Below are 19,746 nucleotides of genomic sequence, written 5' to 3' on the forward strand. Positions count from 1 at the left end.
AAAAAAAAAAATCCTCCTCCTCCTCCTCCTCCTCCTCCTCCTCCTCCTCCTTCTCCTCCTCCTCCTCCCCCTGTCCCACACCATATGCAGCCTCTTACTGGGCATCCTGCATTCACGTCCGACTGCCTCCCTTTTTGGATTATTACGCACCAGCTAGCGTTTACCGCATCTCTGTCACACACACGCATGCACAAGCTCACACCTGCTACAGCAGTGCCACTGCCCGCCCGTCTCAGCTGTGACTGGCCTGAGCCTTGCGCACGCGTGTGTGTGTGCGCGTGCGTGTGTGTGTGTTTGGCAGAGGAATACATGCCTCTCATGCCAAAAATGAGTACAGCCACCCGAGCTGTTGCATCTGAATGCTCGGCATTACTTGCACCCGCCCTGCGAGTGCGCGTGTGTGTGTGTGTGTGTGTGTGTGTGTGTGTGTGTGTGTGTGTGTGTGTGTATAGTTAGAGTACTCACTGCTTCCAGGATGTCGGCCTTTCGGCGATCATGGCCACGCAGCCGTCAGTGATGATGAGAAGTGATGTCTCTGTGACGAGGTCTATATATGTGTGTGTGTCTCTGTTGGCCTGCAAACTAATGCGTGCAGAGGACGAGTAGACAGACGGGTCTACAGCGGTGGACAGTTTACTGCAGATACTGTCGATGGACCTGACAAGTTGTCTGTGTTATATGTGTGCGCTGCCTCCTCGCCCCACAGCCAGGATGGTCAGTCGTGGGGCAACCACACGGTAAGACAATCCTGATATTGAATTATTCAATTCTTTTTTCCTTTTTTTTTCTTTTTTTTTTTTACATTGATTAACCCAAGAGGTCTTGAAGATAACTGAGGGAGACGGACAGAGGAAAAAGCATGTGCTGTGCCTCTGTGACGGTGCTGGTTATGAGAGCCGGGCTTTTTTTGGGGGGGGGGGGGAAATGCCTGAGATGGTTTGAATGGAACGGACTCCGCAGGAACTGGCGATGGCGTTAATTCCCCCTATTCACGGCGCACGCGAGCAGAAAATGACTTCCATTGTGCGCCGCAGTTTTTGTTTGGCGGGGGTCTGAGCGGCTGAGCCGGTGGAATGAAAACAATAATTACCAGTCTGAAGGAGCAGGCCGTGTTTTGATGGCGTCACGTTCCTTTATGCCGAGGAAATTAGCATCGCTAAACGGCCGACAGGCGCGGTGGGTCTAATTAAGCGATGGGGGAGAGGATGGTGTGTGTGTGTGTGTGTGTGTGTGTGTGTGTGTGTGTGTGTGTGTGTGTGTGTGTGTGTGTGTGTTCGGGCGCCTGCTCGCTGATCAGCATTCAGCCGCTCCCCTTGATGTTTTGTGTGGAGATGAAAGAGATCCACGTCCCACCTTTACGATGCGTACATCTCGTCCCGGGGTGCAGAGTCAACGGGGCGTCGCCGCTGGAGAGGCTGGCGATGCGCCTGCTGCCCCTCCGGCGGTCGGGGATGACACATTGCATTGTGAGTCTTGAGCTGATAAATTAAAATCACACCCTCATAATCCTGCGGAGGCCTGCGACTCCCAATGCAAATCCCTCCAATGCAATTATTTAAAATATGGCTGAGCATCTTTCAATTTGCTTTTATTGGATTGATCCGTGCTCGTGCTCGTGCACGTGCACGTGTGCGGGAGGGGGAGCCTGTTGATTGCAGCACTGACTCCGACTCCTCAGGTGTCTCTGAAGATGAACGCAGATGCTGCTCCTCGGCTCATCCCCACCTCTCTCTCTCTCTCTCTCTCTCTCTCTCTCTCTCTCTCTCTCTCTCTCTCTCTTTGTGCACAGTTCCAGGGAGCACGTGACCCCGGAGATGAACAAGCTTCGGCAGAGCCTGAGGAGGAAGAAGCCCACCTACGTGCCCGAGGCCAGCAGACCCCACCAGTGGCAGGCTGACGAGGAGGCGGTGCGGAAAGGCAAATGCAACTTCGCCGTTCGGGTGAGACGAATCAGCGGCTCTTACATCTGAGTTCAGTCGTGATGAACACAATCGCAGGCGGCACTGAAAGAGTAACGTGTGATTTTCAGTGACTGGCCACCCCCCCCCCAAAAAAAAACCCCACAGAGTCACCGTGTTGGAACGAGAGTTTCCTGTTTGACTTGCTTTCCCCAGAAAAGAACACATTAAGGTGCGCCTCCATGTCCCGTGTGCGTTAGGTTGTGTAACTGTGTTGAGGTCATTTTAAGGATTTGCTTGTTTGCTTTTGGTGTTCAGTCAGCTCTCATATTTTCCCATTGGTCCGCAGGCAGTGGATGATTAACTCAGCATTAAAGTGTATGTGTGAGTAATGACTCCTCCACGTTCATCACCCTTGAATTTGCTGATTTCTCTCTTTTGCTGTTAAAAATAAGCTTGTTGGATTCGCAACTACTGTTGCTGCTTTCCTCTGGCCGTTGGCAAGAAGACTAATAATCATCATGTCTCCTTTTTATTTTGAATTTCTTTGTGAGCTGCATTTGAAACATGTTGCTTTTCGATGTTCTTCTCACAGTGTAAATGGACCTTTTAGTCTATTTCACTATCCTGTAATGGCTGAGGAGACTTTATTGCATCTGGCCAAACTGCTGATTTTCTAGGTCGAGTAAGCGCTTGTGGCCCAGCAGCGCTGTGAAACCGTCTCTGAGGGGAGAACTAATTTGTCAAAGGGCTTGAGTGATAATGACAATAAGAGGCGGGGGAGGGGCGGGGGGGGGGGGGGGCGTGGGGGAAGACAGGAAATGACAGCGCTAAGCATGAGGGCGCACAGATGGAAGGAATGCCGGGAAATGAAATTTGATCGTGTCGACGATATTAAACGCTGCTGAATGAATGGAGGAAACAGAAACAAAAGGCAAAAAACACCTTTCCCAGCAGGCACCCGACCGAACAGCCCCGCTTGCAGTGCTTGCGATGAGTCGGCCGGCGGGGTGAAGAGATTCACGCGAGGACCTGACAAAACCTCTCCGCCTCGGCGTCTGTGTTAGCTTGCGTATTCTGTGTTCCTCCACCATTGTTTCTGTCTCACATTTTCACCGTCACACCATTTTACACAGCAACCGCCCGAAAAAAGGAGTCGAAAACAGTTTCTCGTTTTGAAAAAGGAAGAGGGTGGCCTGCCACTGGATAAAAAAAACAACCTGTTTACAACTACTGTTTCCCCCCCCTCCCGTGATGCCTCACGACGAGCTCCAGGGAGCTAAGCTAACACGGCTAACACCAGCAGCACCAGAAAGTGAAAGAAGAGCACGTCACCGTTGTGTCATCTGTGACAGGCATCCTCATCATCATCATCATCATCATCATCATCATCATCATCATCATCAGGGTGATGACTGCAGATGGTGACGTTGCTCGAAAATGATCAGGCTTTGAAACCTGTTCATTTTTAAAGGCACCGTGCGCAATTTTAATTCCACACACGTTTGCGGCAACAGGTCCAAAGCGACCGCCAGTCCCTCGAGAACTGAACCTCTGCCGGGCAAACAGTACATCATGCCAGCAGTTCTTCATTTCAGCCCACTGTTTAAAGCATATATTTACTTTCAGCCAACAGTCTGCCCTCTAAAGCCTCTCCTGGAAAACCCTTGAAGTTCATCTTCCCTTTTCTTTGACACTTGGGGTCCTAATTGTGTCCCTGATGGGCTCCCGGAGAGCAGAACTCTGGAGAGACAACAGAAGGAGACGCGAGGATAAGAAATTATTTCAGCCCCGTCGCTCTCTTTGCAGTCCTTATTAAATTGGCAACATGTGGCTGTAAATTCCGCTCCTATTAGCCGCGGGCCTGTCACCCAAGCAAAGTGCTGATGGAAGACTAATGAGGCTCCGCTCACTGTTATTTTCACGCTGTCTTCTTGTTTCGAGGTTGTCGGGGAGCTTTGGTTTTTCCGGCAATATTTACTTTTCTCAAAAGTGAAAATACAAAGAAATCAAACCAAAACTCTTGTTGTTTATTTCCCTTTCTCTGTCTCTCAGTACCTGGGCTTGGTGGAGGTGGAGGAGTCCAGAGGGATGCACGTGTGTGAGGAGGCAGTGAAGAAGCTGAAAGTTGTAAGTATTCAATGTGCGGATGGGAGGAGTGATTGAAAAACGGCAAAAGTCTGCGGGAGAGGAAAATGTTGGGGTTTTTTTCTACCAGCGTCTGGTGGCTTTTGACTTTGAAAAAGACTTTTAAACACCAAGGGGTGGGGCCTCTGCATCTTCTGCCACATCACCTCATGTCACGATACGCTCCGCCGCTCATGCCGCCAACTACTGTGAAGTAGTGTTATCCACTCTATCAAACTTCCCGAACATCCGCCTCGCCGGCCTACAGATTCACGCCGGTCTTGGGCTCCGTAGCTGAAGTCTTTCCACAGGCTTCTCCCGGGCTCATTAGATGGCCAGAGAGCTGCCAACAACTGGTTCATCACAGTATCGCCCAGAGCGGGGCTTCACGCTACGGCCCAACAAACAGCGTTAGCGTCTGGCCGGGGAGCCTTTCGCAAACCAACGGACGACGCTACAAAAACACGTTGAGAATGTTTCGTCTCACTTATGTTTGCTATTGAATACATTTGTTTAGAATAAGAATACTATCGAATAGCAAACAAGCTGATAGTCAGTCTTTAGTTGCTCTGTCTGCTCCTTCGGTTTCTTTGTCACAAACCATCCGATGCATCTTGTACGAGCCAGGCTGCTTGATAAATGGCTCAAAACCCACACAATGCAATGGCCGATGTTCTTGACTGGCAGGCAATCATATTATATATTGTGATGGATTACATTCATTGATAATAATGATTAAGATTTGATTTATCTCTGATAAAAAAAAATAGTCAAAAGATAATTTGATTCTCCTCTTCATTTATTTGCATTTTCTGCTCTCTTCATTCCAACCTTCTCCCATTTTGAAAGCCACTGGAGCAGAGGACTGCAGAGACACTCGCACTCCAAACACTCCTCTCCCATCCTGTTATTTTCCACTCTGTCAGTCCCCTCGTGTCCCTCCACCCTCCCATACATCCATTTATCAGCGCATCACTCTTTCTATCGTCTGGTTTTTTTTGTGGCGTTGCACCCCTGGAGAACAGAAAATTAGATGTGGGCCGACCTAAACACTGGCTGGAGGAATACTGGCAGCGAGCAGGAGAGAGAAAGAGAAAAATAAAAACAGCGGCGATGCCCCGCTGAGTTTCTGAGGAGTTTGTCACTGACAACAGTCATCGTCTCAATAGCTACAAACTTCTGCATCCCACACACACACACACACACACACACACACACACACACACAGCTGAACCGAGGGGACGACTTCCAAACACACAGACACACACACACCAGAAAAAAAGATGACAACGCCGGTTCTACAATGGGACAAATCGCCTGAGCTGTGAAACCGCAGGCTCCTCTCTGAATTCTCGCTTGCGTCGTCCTGCCTGCTGCGGCCGACTGGCAAATAACTCGCATTATGCTGCAGCCGCTACCGCTCATTACAATAAAGATTGTACTTTCACAACGTGTCAGTTGTCGTTAACTTAAGCACGGCGTGGTGAAGGCACACCGGGACCACTCGCCACCCTCTCCTCCGGGTTTTTGTTTATGTCTCTTTTCATTCTCTGGCCGGTTCTCATCTTGAAGTAGAAAAACTGAAAACTCTTTTTTCATTTCTCTCTCAAGCCAAACAAGAGTCCGGCATTCGCACGCATCCTGCCGTTTGGCCTCTGCCCTCCTCCATCCCTCCTTTTTATCCCTCCGTCCGGCTCACTTTCTTCACCTCTGTTCTCTCGCTCCGTCTGTCTTCCTCTCAATGGGATTATGCAAAACATGAGGCTCGGTGAAGCTTTGCTGCGGATTTCAAAGCCATTTCCTGCGGCGCTCCGACTTTCCTTCCCTCTCACTTACACACACACACACACACACACACACACACACACACAAATACGTGCACCCGCTATAGACACACACACACATACATTCACACACATACAGTACATGTCTCATCACCTCAGCTGCAGTATTTTTAGTCCGGCTCATGCTGAGTGTGTATGAGCTCTGCCTGGTGCCCTCCTCTGGAGAAATGGCGCTCATTTTTTATTATTGTCATTTTTTTTTTGCTTTTGTTTTTGTTTTTGTTTCTGCTGTTTTTGTTTCTGCTGTTTCAAACCCAACGCTGATTAATCTGCCGTAAATCACAGAAGGATCACTTTGCACGGGTTTGCAGGGGAAAAAAAAGAGTGTGTTTCATGCCGGCCGAGTCACAGCTGTTGTTGTTGTTTCTTCTTCACTGTTGCAGAGCGGCAAAAAGACAGTCAAGGCCGTGTTGTGGGTTTCGGCCGATGGACTCAGAGTGGTGGACGACAAAACAAAGGTATGTCAACAAAGAGACAAAATAGCCTTTCATTTCTTTTTTACAGCTGGGTTTAATACACGTCACACAGGTGTTTCATCGGTGTCCCAAGGTTCCCTATTAGCTCCTCACATCCTCAGTTGTGCTTACATCAGCTGAGTCCATTGCTCGCTGTTTTGTGGAAGGACTTTAATCTCTCGTTACCTTTTAATTCTGCTGTACTGTGCAATTTGCCGGTCCGTTCCAAATAAAGATTAAAAAAAGAAAAGAAAAAAAAACTTGCAACCTTTTTCACTCCTCAGTCTTGAAAGCAGCTTGACTTCCCATCCGCACAACCTTATTCGGTGCAGTTATACACACTTTAGTGGCTCAGACCAATGACACCACCAACGGCGTCAACATGTCCCAGTTTGATGACGCCTCACTGAAGGCACCACACAGGTCTCAAAGTCTGAGCCCCGTGTGACTGTGCGTGACTGTGTGTGTGTGTGTGTGTGTGTGTGTGTGTGTGTGGCTGACATGTGCGACTCATGGGTTTTCTTGCTCGAGGTGCTCAGCGGGGGAGGGAAGATCAAGTAAACACAGACACACAGGAACTGCGGAGCCGTGTCTGGTGGCCGGGGAGGCCTCCCGCGCTGCTCGCCGCCGCCTCACTGGAGTAAAGAGCCAGCTGAGAATAGCGAGCGGCCCCAGCGGAGCGCGCTCTTTCTCTCGCTTCCCCCTTTTGTTTCCAGGCGGGGGCCACGTACGACCCCGGCTCCGCCAGTCCCACTCCCAGCCTCTTCACCTATGCTCTAATCCTCCTTCCCCCCCCCCCCTCCTCTCTCGGCGGTGTGTGCCGCGCTGGCGTTGGCAAAAGGCTCAGGCTGACTGCGCTCCGTGTTGGTCCTCTTTTGTCGGCAAATCCTGAACCCGACATCAAACCGATCCCACCCTGAAAATATTATCCACAGAGCTGAAGCCTGAAATATCTTGTTGGGCTCCTTTGTTGCCCAGAATCCTTCAGACACTCGGCTGTTGCACTGGCGGCTGAATGGATGATGCACTTCAGAGGTCTTTGTTTCTGTGTTCTGTCAAAAAAAAAAAAAAAAAATACCCCAAATTAATTAACACATTTGCATTTGACTAAGGTAGAAAATATTCCTATGAATGTGCCTTTGTTTCACTCTCTGTGCACATTTCTACTATTAATGACTATTTTACATTTATCTCTCCTGCAAAACTCTGTGAGTCTACACAAAACACTATTTTCATCACTCTATTAAAAGCTAAATTGATGTTTGTGACACCATGAAGTGCATCCATGCTTCTGATGCCATGTCAATTAGACTGCTGCTGAAGTTTTAAACACCAAAGTAATGAAAAGGAACGCAGCTCGTCAAGGTTTTACCGTCTCCTCCGTCCCCGTGTCTCTTTATAGCGTCCGGCTAGGAATCAACGATAACGCGCGGCTACGTTGTGTTCGCGCCACTCGAGTGCAGCGGGGGGGGGGGGGTACGCGGCTGTGTGCGACCTTCACGATGCGGCTTCAATAGGAACCCAGACCGTCAGGGTTCTGGTTCTGTTGTGAGTCGCGGCGCAGAGATTTCTCTGAGTCACACAGGCGCGCCGCACGTCACTCTGCTGCTTTCAAAGGCGCAGGGACACGACACGATGAGTCAACTGAACTTGTGTGGGTGCTCTCGCTCGCTCTCTCTCTCACACACACACACACACACACACACACACAAACCCAAACCCCAAGACAAGACGTGAACTCATTGAAAATGGCCGAGACAGACGGCAGAATCTCGCCATCCTTTCTCCTCGGCACCGGCGGCCCCCTTCCTCCCTTATTTGGCCGATGATGAATGAAGCATTATTCTTCCCTTGCTCCCTCGCTCCCTCTCTCCCTCCCGCTCTGTCTCCCACCCTCCTTTTTCTCCTCCTCCTCTTCCTCTCCCCACCTCGCACTCCTCCTCCTCCTCCTCCCTTTGTTTTCGCCGACACTGGAGCAGAGGAAGGAAGTGGCGTGGATGAGTGTGTGTGTGTGTGAACCCTCTTCTCTCTCGCTCGCTCGCTCCCCCCGCACCCCCATCACCACCCCCCACCCCACCCTCTCTCTCTCTCGCTCGTCCCCGCCTCGCTTCTTGTCTTCCTCCTCTTTCTGTTTTTCAGCAGTGAGTCAAAGAGGTGAAGCGGCTGGGGCCTCTTAATGTAAGAAAGAGGAAGGGCCTCCCTTTTTAAAGGGACTAAAGACACCGACGGGCTGAATAACACTTTCACAGAGGGGAGGTCAAGTGGTGGAAATCTCTGTGGAGATGAGAGGAGGGTTTCACTGCGCACTCACTCACTCACTCACTCACTCTCTCGCTCTGTCTCTCTCTCTTCTGTCGCTGCTTGATGTGTAATTGGCTGGTGGGGCCTCCCACTGGGTGGACTTGAGGTTGAAAGCTCCTGGATCAGGCCACAAGCTGCTCGCCTCACTATTAAAGTTGAAGCGAAGACATTTCACCCTGAGGATAATGGCATGACCTCACCAGTCCAACAAATAAAGCCAGTGCTGTAGATTTTTCTAACAGCTGTTCTGATGAGAAGCCCATCATTTGCAACCCTGAGATATATTTCACTTTTTCTCTGTTTTTGTGAAAAGGACAGTTGGATCATTGATTTTTTAAAGTGAGTAAAGTTTTAAGCCGAGACAAATCCAAAGAAGCAGCTGCTGTGCAAACTGCCTGACTTTTTTTTTCACAAGACAGCGCTTTTTGCCTTAACGTCTAACTCTCTCTGACAAGTTGAACACAGAATGCCAACCGAGGGGACTCAGATCTTTTGTTTGTCTGTTTGTCAGGACCTCATCGTGGACCAGACCATAGAGAAGGTTTCATTCTGCGCCCCAGATCGAAACTATGACAAGGCCTTCTCCTACATCTGCCGGGACGGCACTACCAGACGGTGGATGTGCCACTGCTTCATGGCTATCAAAGACTCGGTAAGACTTTTCTACCTTTACGCTAGCTGGCATTCTGCATAATGTATTTTGTTTGACATATTGTCTAAAAAAAACACAAATGAAAGTGATACTAAATGTTTTCTTTGAACGTCAGCTGCGATCTACTTCCATGAAGTGCACCAGATCGCAGAGCCCGCCGTCACTGAACAAGGCTGCAAGAAAATAGGGTCGCAGGGTTTTTTTTTTAATTAGTGTTGGATCAATACACTTACAGATTGAATGAATAATTGGATTGACCGAGCAAGAAAAAAAAAAAAGTTTTTATTCTGCCAGCCTGATTGTTGTGATTGCAGATTAAGTAATTAGGTTTTCCACTTTTGCTTATTTAAAACATTATAAAGGCACAGTTGATGCTAATGCTAGTTAACTGGGTCCATAAATCACAACCAAAAAAAAAACAGTTGAAGTGAATTAGTCAAACTTGTCTAGTTAACTAGTCAAGTTGATCTTTTCTATCAGGTCCGCCAGCGAATGAAATATACGTGGCCTCAAATTGAAATGTTGATAAATCAATAAAAGAAATTGCTCTATGTATTACACGGTCAAACGCACTTGATGTACGTCGCTCTGACTCACACTTGGCAGGGCCAAACGCATTAGAATTACGTTTGCCACATTGATTTTGTTCCCGTCGGCGTCGACTCTGTCTGACCCTCGGCGTCTCTCTCCGCCTGACCTTGCGTTCAAAGCGATTCAAAGGCAAAAAAAAAAAAAATGCGGCACATCATGGTTTTAAAAACGGCAAGTCGGTTTCATCAGCTTAGAACCAGCCGTGAGTTGGATTATTAATGTGGATGGAAGAGAGCGGGCGCAGCCCTGCAGGATTAGGAGAGGGGATTAGACAGAACCCTGTCGAGTCATCTGTCCATCTCTGTCTGTCTCCATTTCCCCCCCGCACTCCGCGTCTCTATCGGCTCCTCTTAAAGCAAAGCGTCCCTCGGCCGGCACGGCTGCCAGCCAAAAGAGTCACGATGCAGAGGAGGGAAGTTAGGAGGTGAATGCAAATGGCAGGAATTAATTGCAGCGAAAAATCCTGGACTGGACGTTGACTTTCGTCCCGGGCCGTGAGCCTCGTCCCGGCCTTTGATCGCGGCCAGGGTGTGGTGTCTACACACATGGACACCCATAAACCTGTGTGCACGGTAAATATTAGGATCCCGACGGTGTTTATTTCTGTGCCGGACACACCGGACGAATGAAGGAAGAAGAAATGAGACGGCACGCAGGTTTAGCAAGAGTGTGCAACGTGTACTTTCTCTACCGTCCTGCCAGGGGGAGAGACTGAGCCACGCGGTGGGCTGTGCCTTCGCCGCCTGTCTGGAGAGGAAGCAGCGCAGGGAGAAGGAGTGCGGCGTGACGGCGTCCTTCGACGCCAGCCGCACCTCGTTCGTGCGCGAGGGCTCCTTCCGCGCCAATTCCACCTGCAGCCAGCATGGCAGCGGCAGCGAGCGAGATGACAAGCTGCCCGACAAGAAGAAAGGTATTGAGACGCGGACAGAGGTGGCAGGAGTATACGTAAAAGTGTGGATACTTGTGGAAAGTGACACTCTGGTAAAAGTACTGATTCAACTCATTCACTGATGTGAAAGTAAGAAAGTACAGGTTCGGAAATGTAAAGAAGTGAAAGAAGGGATTTTTTTTTTTTTTTTTGAAATGATGAAATTAATGAAACAATAGATTCAGTGATCATTTTGCAAAGATGAAAAAGTTCTGACAGAATAATCTGGACTGCATTGACCAGAGGTCTTGCTGGGGCATGTAGATCATTGTCAACAGCTTTGGTCCTCTCAATACTATAGCACCATAAGAAACCGTAGTCAGTGTTGTTTTCAATTTTTATTATTTTTCTCTGTACTGAAAATGTTTTCTTTTCTTTTTCTTTTCAATTTCTTCTTCGTAAAAGTTGTAAACCAAAAAGTACGTTTTTATGCACAAATGTAGGGAGTAAAAGTAAAAACTCATAAGAAGAGGAAATATAATAAAGTGAGTGAGTGTCTGTGAACCTGTTGTGTGTCTCTTCGCAGTGGCCAGTCAGCAGCAAAACTAATTTTGAAATAATGGCGCCGTGTTTGTTTTGTCCTCCAGACCCGCCCTGCGCCGTGCCGGCCCTCCCACCTGGCGCCGCCTCCCCTCCGGAGGGCGCAGCGTCCCCGATGGAGCGTCCGGAGCCCGGCGGGCCCCACGCCATCCCTCGGCGCCACGCGCCCATCGAGCAGCTGGTGCGTCAGGGTTCGTTCCGGGGATTTCCGGCCCTCAGCCAGAAGAATTCCCCCTTCAAGAGGCAGCTGTCGCTGCGCCTCAACGACCTGCCGTCCACGCTGCAGCGCAAGACCGACTTCGAGCCCAAGAACCCCGGTGAGTGGAGCCGCCCGGGAACATGTTGGCTTGACCTTTGACACACATAGACTTCCTGCTACTGGGTTTGCAGAAAGGGCTTCCAGGACACTGGAGAGTACAAGTGTATTATATTTTGTAATCAACTAGGATCACTTAAAATCAATAGTTAGTTCAATTGTGTCCTTTCACAATCAATTGTTGACCAACTGGCCATGGTTTGATTGATACACACAAACAAACACACACACATGGCCACGCCCACTCAGTGTGGCGCCGCTGGATGAGAGTGCTGCCCACAACAGGCTGATTAGGGTCATTAGCGGCGATGACGGAGTTGTCAGAGGGACTCCGCTGACTGGAATACTAAACTGCAGCCCCGGCTGTGACTCACTCTCCTCCTCCTCCTCCTCCTCCTCCTCCTCCACCTCCTCCCCCTCCTGCTATATGCGTCCTCGGCTGGCACACAGAACGCCGTTCCAGTTTGAGAGTGTTCACCCCCCCCCCCCCTTGCCCCCGCCCCTTCACAAACGCAAACCACATGCAGGCACGATGCGTCTACCTCCCTGCTCCCTCGTGACTCGGTAAACAATGCGTGTATTGATCAGCGCGTCCAATCAGCCGTCCTCCTGCTTGGCCTGTAGCGAGCCCCCCCCCCCCCCCCACCGCTGCCCAATTCCCCAAAAAACATACAAACAAAATATAGAAACAACAGCCAGACACACACACACACACACACACACACACATGCGAGGCTCCGAGGGTGTGTTTGAACTCTGCGGGACACTGACAGGAGCAGACGGGATGAGGTGGTGGTGGTGGGGGGGGGGGGGGTCACTGGGTTCAGTTTTTTTTCTTCCCGCAGAACAAAGCACAGAGAAATCTTTAATAGGATCTAAACCTCACACATGCCTCCAGTTCCGCCTGCACCCTGCAATTTCATTTCAGGGCCTGGAGCCAAACAACGTCCGCAGATGCGCCAGGCACGCGCGTCATTTGACCAATAGTGACCCCCCCCCCCACGTCTGTGCTAACCGCCCGTCCTCCGCAACCTCATGGCTTCCTGAATGTACGCAGTTTTTATATTAAGAGGGACTTCTCCTTAAAGTCCGTCAAAGCTAATTTCTGTCAAGTGCTCTGGACGAGCGCTCACGTCGAGGACGACGGTGTGGATGAGGAGGAGTCAGACAGGCTTAAGGCAGGAGGCGGAGGAGAGCAGAGAGGGGGAATGAACTGCAAATGAAATTAAATTCCGTCGGGTTCTCCTCTGCCGTGGGAGGGATCAGGGCGACAAGGAACAGGGAATTAGATATAACGTCTATTTTTATCTGCAGACTGTGTAGGAGCGGTTTTAAAGCTGCAGCGCCGGCGAGCGAGAGTCACACAGGAGCATCATTCCACCCCATCCCGCCGCCGCCTCCTCCTCCTCCTCCTCCTCCTCCTCTTCCTCCTCCTCCTCCTCTTCCTCCAGAAAAAGACACACAAACAAACAAACAAACAAAAAAAACCCCACAGTTAACCCAGGCCGAGCTCACATTTTAGCTTTGACGTAACAGGATGTGGGATTCTTCAGTGCGCCAGCGCACGCGGCAGGCCGGTTAAAAGCGCCGACTAAGTTTAGACGCTTTAATGGCGATGCGAAGGCTACGACGTGTTGTTCCACACCCCCGTTGTTTTTAGGTCGGCGGCGAAGAGCATCAAAGTCTTCAAAAGCCGCTCCAGTTTTGTGCTTTTGATGCCATCCGGGTCTGTTGAGAAGATGAATAAATCATTATTTTCCTCCTCTCTCTCTCTCTCTCTCTCTCTCTCTCTCTCTCTCTCTCTCTCTCGCCCTCACCAGACATGGACGTGGGGCTGCCGGGCGAAGGAGACACCAGCATCAACGCCCTGTGCTGCCAGATCAACAGCTCCTTCACCAAGCCGTCGGACGAGCTCTTCTGCGAGCCCCCCCTGCCTCCCAGCGGCCCCCCGGCCTGCGCCGTGCCCCCCGTCCTGCTTCCCCCGCCTGCACCGATGCAGGGTAAGGGCCACATCGGCGCCTCTCTTTCAAACGCACAAATATTTATGCGGTTCGCCGTTGCGTTTACACAAAGCCGGCGTCTTGACTGAAACCGCACAGACGGAAAACCGCACTTTTTGGAAGACGCTCCTCAGGGTGGAAAGGTTTGAAAACGCCGCCTCACCCGGATTCGTGTAAACGCCAGAACAGATCTTTTTTGGAAACAGCTCTAAGCTCCTCCCCCACCTCGCAACCTGAGCGGCCGTGAGGTGCAGACGACCACTCACAACAACAACAACCACGTCGGGCAGTGGACTTGTCACTGCTACTAATGATCAGCCATTTTTTTGTACGCCTTCGCCTCCGCATTTTCTTTTTCGAGAGTATTTTCAAAAATGTGTGACTTCAGTTGTTTTTAGCAACACAACTGACAACTAACTCCACACCCTTCTCTCCCCTGGCAGCCGCCTCCCCCTGGGTCCAGCCGGAGACCTCCCTGCACTCCCCTCCCCCGGTGTCGGCGGCAGTGGCGGCGGCGGTGCAGATGCACATGCAGAGCGGACACCGGCGGACGCCCTCCGAGGCCGAGCGGTGGCTGGAGGAGGTGTCCAAGGTCGTCAAGGCTCAGCAGACCCCGCCCCCCGGCCCCGCCATCCCCACCATCCCGGGTCCGCCCTCCCTGTCCAGCCAGCAGCAGCAGCAGCAGCAGCAGCAGTCAGCTCACTCCACGGCCACGCCCACCATCACCCTCCCCAAAGCCCTCATGTCGGCTCCTCCCACTCAGGCTCCGGTGTCCCTCCCGCCCATGTCCGTGTCGTCCATCCCTCTCATACCGGGTCCTCCGGTCACAAGCCCTCCCATGTCCCTGCCCTCCATGTCCATCCCCACCATGTCGGCTCCCATCATGTCCGGCGCTCCCATGATCCCGCCCTCGCTGCCGAGGCCCCCGGGGTCGCTCCCCAGCGCCATGCAGCCCTTCCCCATGGCGTTCGACGCCACGCCGGCGCCGGTGGGGATGTTCCCCAGCCCGCCCATGCAGCCGGCGTTCGTGCCCATGCAGACGTACATGCCGGGACTGGCCAGCAGCATGACCTACCCCAGCGCCGGCGTGGTGCCCGTGGTGGGCATCACGCCCTCGCAGATGGTGGCCAACGTCTTCTGCACGGCGGCGGGCTCGTCCGGCGCCGGTGGCGTCATGGGCTCGGCGGGGGCGGGGCCCAAAGTGGGGACCCTCGGGCAGCACCACCCCCACCCGCTCCCCAACGCGGTGGGGAGCGCCGGCGGGTTTCCCACTCTGTCCGCCGTTAACGGCCTCCCGTCGCACGGCGCCGCCCTGCTGGACCAACACAACGGGATTCCCAGCGGCGGCAGTAGCGGCGCGTGGCCTCCGGAGGGCAGCCAGCTCACGGCTCCCGCCGCCAACAACTCCCAAGACGACGACCGCTTCGAGGCGCAGTGGGCGGCCCTGGAGGCCAAACCGGCGGCGCCGGTGGCCGGCAACAAGGCGCAGGCGGCGGCGGCGGCGGCGGCGGCCAACCCCTTCTCCAACAATCTACAAAAGACCTTTGAAATCGAGCTTTGAGCCGGAGCTGGCGTCCCACGAAGCTGTAGCCCCCATCGCCACCGCTGCCCCCCCCTCCCCCCATCATCCTGACAGACAGACTGAGAACGGACCGGACGCCGACTCCACCGCCTTTTGGCTCGGGATGCCGCTCTTGAAGTTAATCTGGCGTCTGATCTGCCAACGGTTTAGCACCTGGCTTTAAGCTCGCTCAGGAGTCTCTAACCATCTTAAACGCTTTCTCCGCACTCAGGCCGAGAGCTTAGGGAGCAAGTGGCGGGATTGCCGAGCTGGCGGTGACCAAGGATCGGATCTCCGGCTTTCCAATTATGACGGACGGAGTCCTTCCACTCCCGATTGCTAATCACCTTTCTTCCTCTGCTTTACTTCCCCACGTTGGCTTTACGTCGCCTGCTGCGATCCCCTGGATGTACTGCCTGTGGGCCCCGAGGACTTTGTTGCGAGGACATATGTCAGCGGTTTCTTTCTTTAAACACTCAAGGGGCTCCACGCAGATCCATTCCAAACCCGCTGGGAATTTTTCTTTTTCTTTTTCGGCGGGGAGCTTCGAGTTTCGGGGTATGGCTGCAAAACGTGCAGGGCGAGAAAAAAAAAAGGGGGGATTTGTTGTCTCCCGATCAGACTGATGTTTATCCCAGCTGAGCACAGCACAAGTCTGAGTCCCTGTAAGGACTCGCAAGGGATGTTAAAAAAAAAAAAAAAAGCCCAACTCGAGCAACTCAAAAGGACTTCTGGACTCACGGTAGAGATTTATGGCCAAATTATTTTATTTATTATATTTCCTTTTTTGTTATTTTAACAACTTATATATTTACATTTAAAAAAAAAAAAAGAATTTTAAAAGCACTGTTGCAGGGGTGTTTTTATTCCATCTCCTGTATTTATATTTGCTGAACCGTGCAGAGGAAACAAAATAGTAGCAGATAGGCGACAAAACATGTGACTGAGGAGCAGTGCAGGAAATATTAGTGCTGGGACAGGAACCAGATGGCACTGATTGACAGCACACAGATCTGTAGTGCAACATATGTGGATGTGAGGGGATGCAGACGCATGTTTTTCCCACTAATTACACCTCAAGATTACACTCCAATGCATGGGGAGGCCACTGGAAGCTAATGTGGCTTCAGCTTTGGTTCTAAACCAGGAATACAGGTTTTCAGTGCACAGACACACAACAGTCCTCTGGGCTCTCTAGAGAAACACAAGAACTTTCACATCTCTCTCTCTCTCTGGGAAAAAAAAACAACAACACTCCACAACACTGTGTAACTGGTTATATAAATGATGCACTACAATCCATAAATACAGTGATACATCCTTTAAAATGCTCAAACACAGGGTATAGACTCATCACGTTCTACATGATTGTATATTCTCCTCTCATTTAGGACTTTATCAGCTGCAGTGCTCCTTCACTCACGTCATATTTGGGGATTATGAGTTGAAAAGTGAAGAGGAATAGAAAACGAGAGAAAACGAAAGAACTGAAAGAGACAAAGGGTTTGCGGAGCTGAATTTTTTTTTTTTTTGGACATTTGATAATAAAGGGAGAGCAAATCTGGAACGGGAGAAGATCATTGCTGGACAGAAGAAAAAGGGTAACCGGCACGTGACGGAGAGATTGGAGTCGCACCATTGTTTTTTTGTTTTTTTTTCAACAAATGAGACTGAGAAAGTCCAAAGAGAGGCGAGCCAATGAGAAGAAGACACAGTGGTGAGAGAAAGAGAGCGGGTGTGTAATTGCTAGGAACCAAGAAACGTTTGTCACGTGTAGCCTATAATCTGAGCACTGTCACATCCTCTCAAACCCCAATGACTTCCTTCATCTCAACTCCTTAAACCCAACCAACAAATCAGTGGATCCAATTTTTTTTTTATTTTTTTTAAGCTACATTCATCCTTACAGTCTTATCAACAATATTTCTTTCTGAAGTATATGCAGGGCTATACTTTAAACTTCAGTCACAGCAATTGTTTGAAAGCTTTTTTCTTGTGTTTCATTGTGCATTTCCTGGCATGATTCAGAAGAGATTCAGCTCACAAGATGCAGGGCAAAGAAGAATTAGAGATGTTCCACTGGACTCTGAAACAAAAGATATTTACAATATAGGACCTTTTTAAGGGACGTTTTTTTCCTGTGCAACCTGTAGCAAAGACATGATATCCGTATGTTATCATGTGATCAGGAGATGCTGCTCTTGTGTTTCCTGGCAATTGAATCTTTTGGTTCTGGACTGACCCTGATTGGATTTACAGCCCAGCAATTTCAAACAGTTTGATTGTATTATTTTTGCCTCATCTTGTGCTAGTGATCCTGTCTGATAAGCTGGCTTCTCTACAAACATTCTTCTCTGCGCCATCAGACACATTTACACCTTCTGTGGACTGCTCATTTTTTATTTTTTGTAAGACTCATGACATGAATGATTTTTTTTTTTTTTTTTTTTTTTAAATACATTGAAAGAATACTTTGTTTGCACGACGCCCCGAATTATAAATGTAGGTTAATTGTGTTCTGCGTTAAAGCAAACTAAATGACCTCATAAACTTGATTGTAAAACCATAGTTTAGTGATGGTAACAAAGCAAACCAGTGGAATTTATTTTTAATCTTTATTTACAGAATTTTTGTATTTAAACCTACATATTTGTATTGTAATTACATTGTACAAAAGATAAATAAAATAATATAATATTACCTCTACTTGTGTTTTTTGGTGGAAGCAGGAAACTGCGTGCGTGTGTGGTTGTGGTTGTGTGTGTGTGTGTGTGTGTGTGTGTGTGTGTGTGTGTGTGTGTGTGTGTGTGTGTGTGTGTGTGTGTGTGTGTGTGTGTGTGTGTGAGAGAGAGAGAGAGAGAGAGTTCCAGGTAAATGTTTTTTCAATGATTTTAAAGAAGCTAAAGGCACCATGACTGAAGCTAAATTGTCTTTCACTGCACAGCTACTGCTCAGAAGATGAGAGAGGATGCATGAGAAGAAAGTTTTCCTCCAGCAGGGGCTGGAGGGGGAATCAAGGGGCAGAGGGGGACTTTAAAAAAATAAATCAACCATCATCTCCACCCGTTTCTGCATGGAGCGAGCAATAATAATAATAAAAAAACAAAACCCTATAACATTAAGGTTGTAACTCCAGTAAAAGTAAAGTTAACAATCATATTACCACTAAGTTACATTACATTGTTAACGCTAAAAGTTAACAATTCTTACTTTATCAAAATTAATATTTTTTAATACTCTACACAACTTTGAACTGACAAATTGACAAGATTGACCCACAGGAAGGCACGACCTCCTGGCTTTTGAGACGTCAGCAGTCCACTTTCACAAAAAGAAAAGTAAATAAGCAGATTTGACATTAGCGCCCGCTGAATGCAGCTGCCGTCCAAGCGGCCCTGCGCTCTCTCGTTCTGAGCTGCGCTGCGCTGCGCTGCTGCCACTCAGGTCACTAATGGAACAAGACAAGGCTCCTTTTCTTCTTAAGGGGCCGTGAGAAACGGGCCTGGACGCTAACACACAGACACACACACTGATCTCTTAAGTGGTGGCGATGGTAAGTCTAAGCCAGCTGTTGTGCTCCTACAGGCAGAGTCAGTCAGTGTTAGTGCGGAGCCAGCCGGGTGTTTGCTATGAACATCCATATCAGAGGTGACAGAAATCTCTTTAGGATCCATGAAACGATCACGTGACGATTTCACGTCCCTCACAGCACATTAAACACACTCTCTGAAGGCATCCAATGAAACTGCAGCCCTCTACTGTCCCGCCCTCAATCTCCACCTGCCTGTACGCTGTTCAGTCTATACACAATAAAGTTGGAGGGCAGAAACCAACGAGGATGCTTGGTTACCATGGCAACGATGTAAAAGATTAATTTACAACTGCTGGAAAGTGCCATCGTCTGCAAAAAAAACCCAATGGCCTGAAGAAATGATGGGAGCTAGTGTGTGTGTGTGTGTGTGTGTGTGTGTGTGTGTGTGTGTGTGTGTGTGTGTGTGTGTGTGTGTGTGCGAACAAATGTGTGTCCCTTTAATGACTTATGGTAGTGAATTATAAACTGGATTCCTATGTAAAACGTCAGGATTTAACTGTGATCTCGAGATGCAAATCTCACTTTACTGACACTTGTCAACAAAATTGTTGTGTTGTTTCTGGTTTACTCACCCAGTCATGCTGCTGCTGTTGTCTAAATGGGCCGAGTCCAGTTTGTCCGATCAGCACTTCACGATGTATCCACGCTACACAAACAGTATACATTTTTAATTCTATTAACGGAGTCATCACAGAAAAGCACGCACGCACGCACACACACACACACACACACACACACACACACACACACACACACACACACACACACACCTCTTAGCTGACATCATGAATTCCCAGACTTCCTGTTTCCATCTTTTCTCACACATGCCCCGCCCACATGCTTCATTCTTCTTTCAACAAAGCCGTTGGACAATGGCCCGCTCGCATTCCACACACACTTACAAGATTACGCACATTTTTGGAATTTGATCATATTTTCCG

General features: G+C 49.7%; 1 protein-coding gene across 3 annotated transcripts in view; it reads left to right on the plus strand.

Annotated features, from left to right (window-relative positions):
- Window positions 1-17,913, plus strand: part of numbl (NUMB like endocytic adaptor protein) — a 52,112-nt gene extending 34,199 nt beyond the window's left edge. For 2 of the 3 annotated variants that reach the window (XM_076049765.1, XM_076049764.1), the window contains exons 2-9: window positions 1,790-1,940; window positions 3,954-4,028; window positions 6,253-6,327; window positions 9,137-9,277; window positions 10,571-10,778; window positions 11,384-11,653; window positions 13,473-13,652; window positions 14,096-17,913. In XM_076049765.1, coding sequence (XP_075905880.1) covers window positions 1,815-1,940; window positions 3,954-4,028; window positions 6,253-6,327; window positions 9,137-9,277; window positions 10,571-10,778; window positions 11,384-11,653; window positions 13,473-13,652; window positions 14,096-15,213 — 2,193 coding nt within the window. In that variant the 5' untranslated portion in view covers window positions 1,790-1,814 and the 3' untranslated portion in view covers window positions 15,214-17,913. Of the gene's footprint in view, window positions 1-67; window positions 738-1,789; window positions 1,941-3,953; window positions 4,029-6,252; window positions 6,328-9,136; window positions 9,278-10,570; window positions 10,779-11,383; window positions 11,654-13,472; window positions 13,653-14,095 lie in introns of those variants that run through there. The other variant, XM_076049763.1, reaches the window with a different exon arrangement.
- The last annotated feature ends 1,833 nt before the right edge of the window (window positions 17,914-19,746 follow it).

This window comes from Nelusetta ayraudi, unplaced genomic scaffold, assembly GCF_046127955.1.
Source record: "Nelusetta ayraudi isolate G7.1 ecotype Tasmania unplaced genomic scaffold, CSIRO-AGI_Nayr_v1 ptg000120l, whole genome shotgun sequence".
Taxonomy (NCBI): domain Eukaryota; kingdom Metazoa; phylum Chordata; class Actinopteri; order Tetraodontiformes; family Monacanthidae; genus Nelusetta; species Nelusetta ayraudi.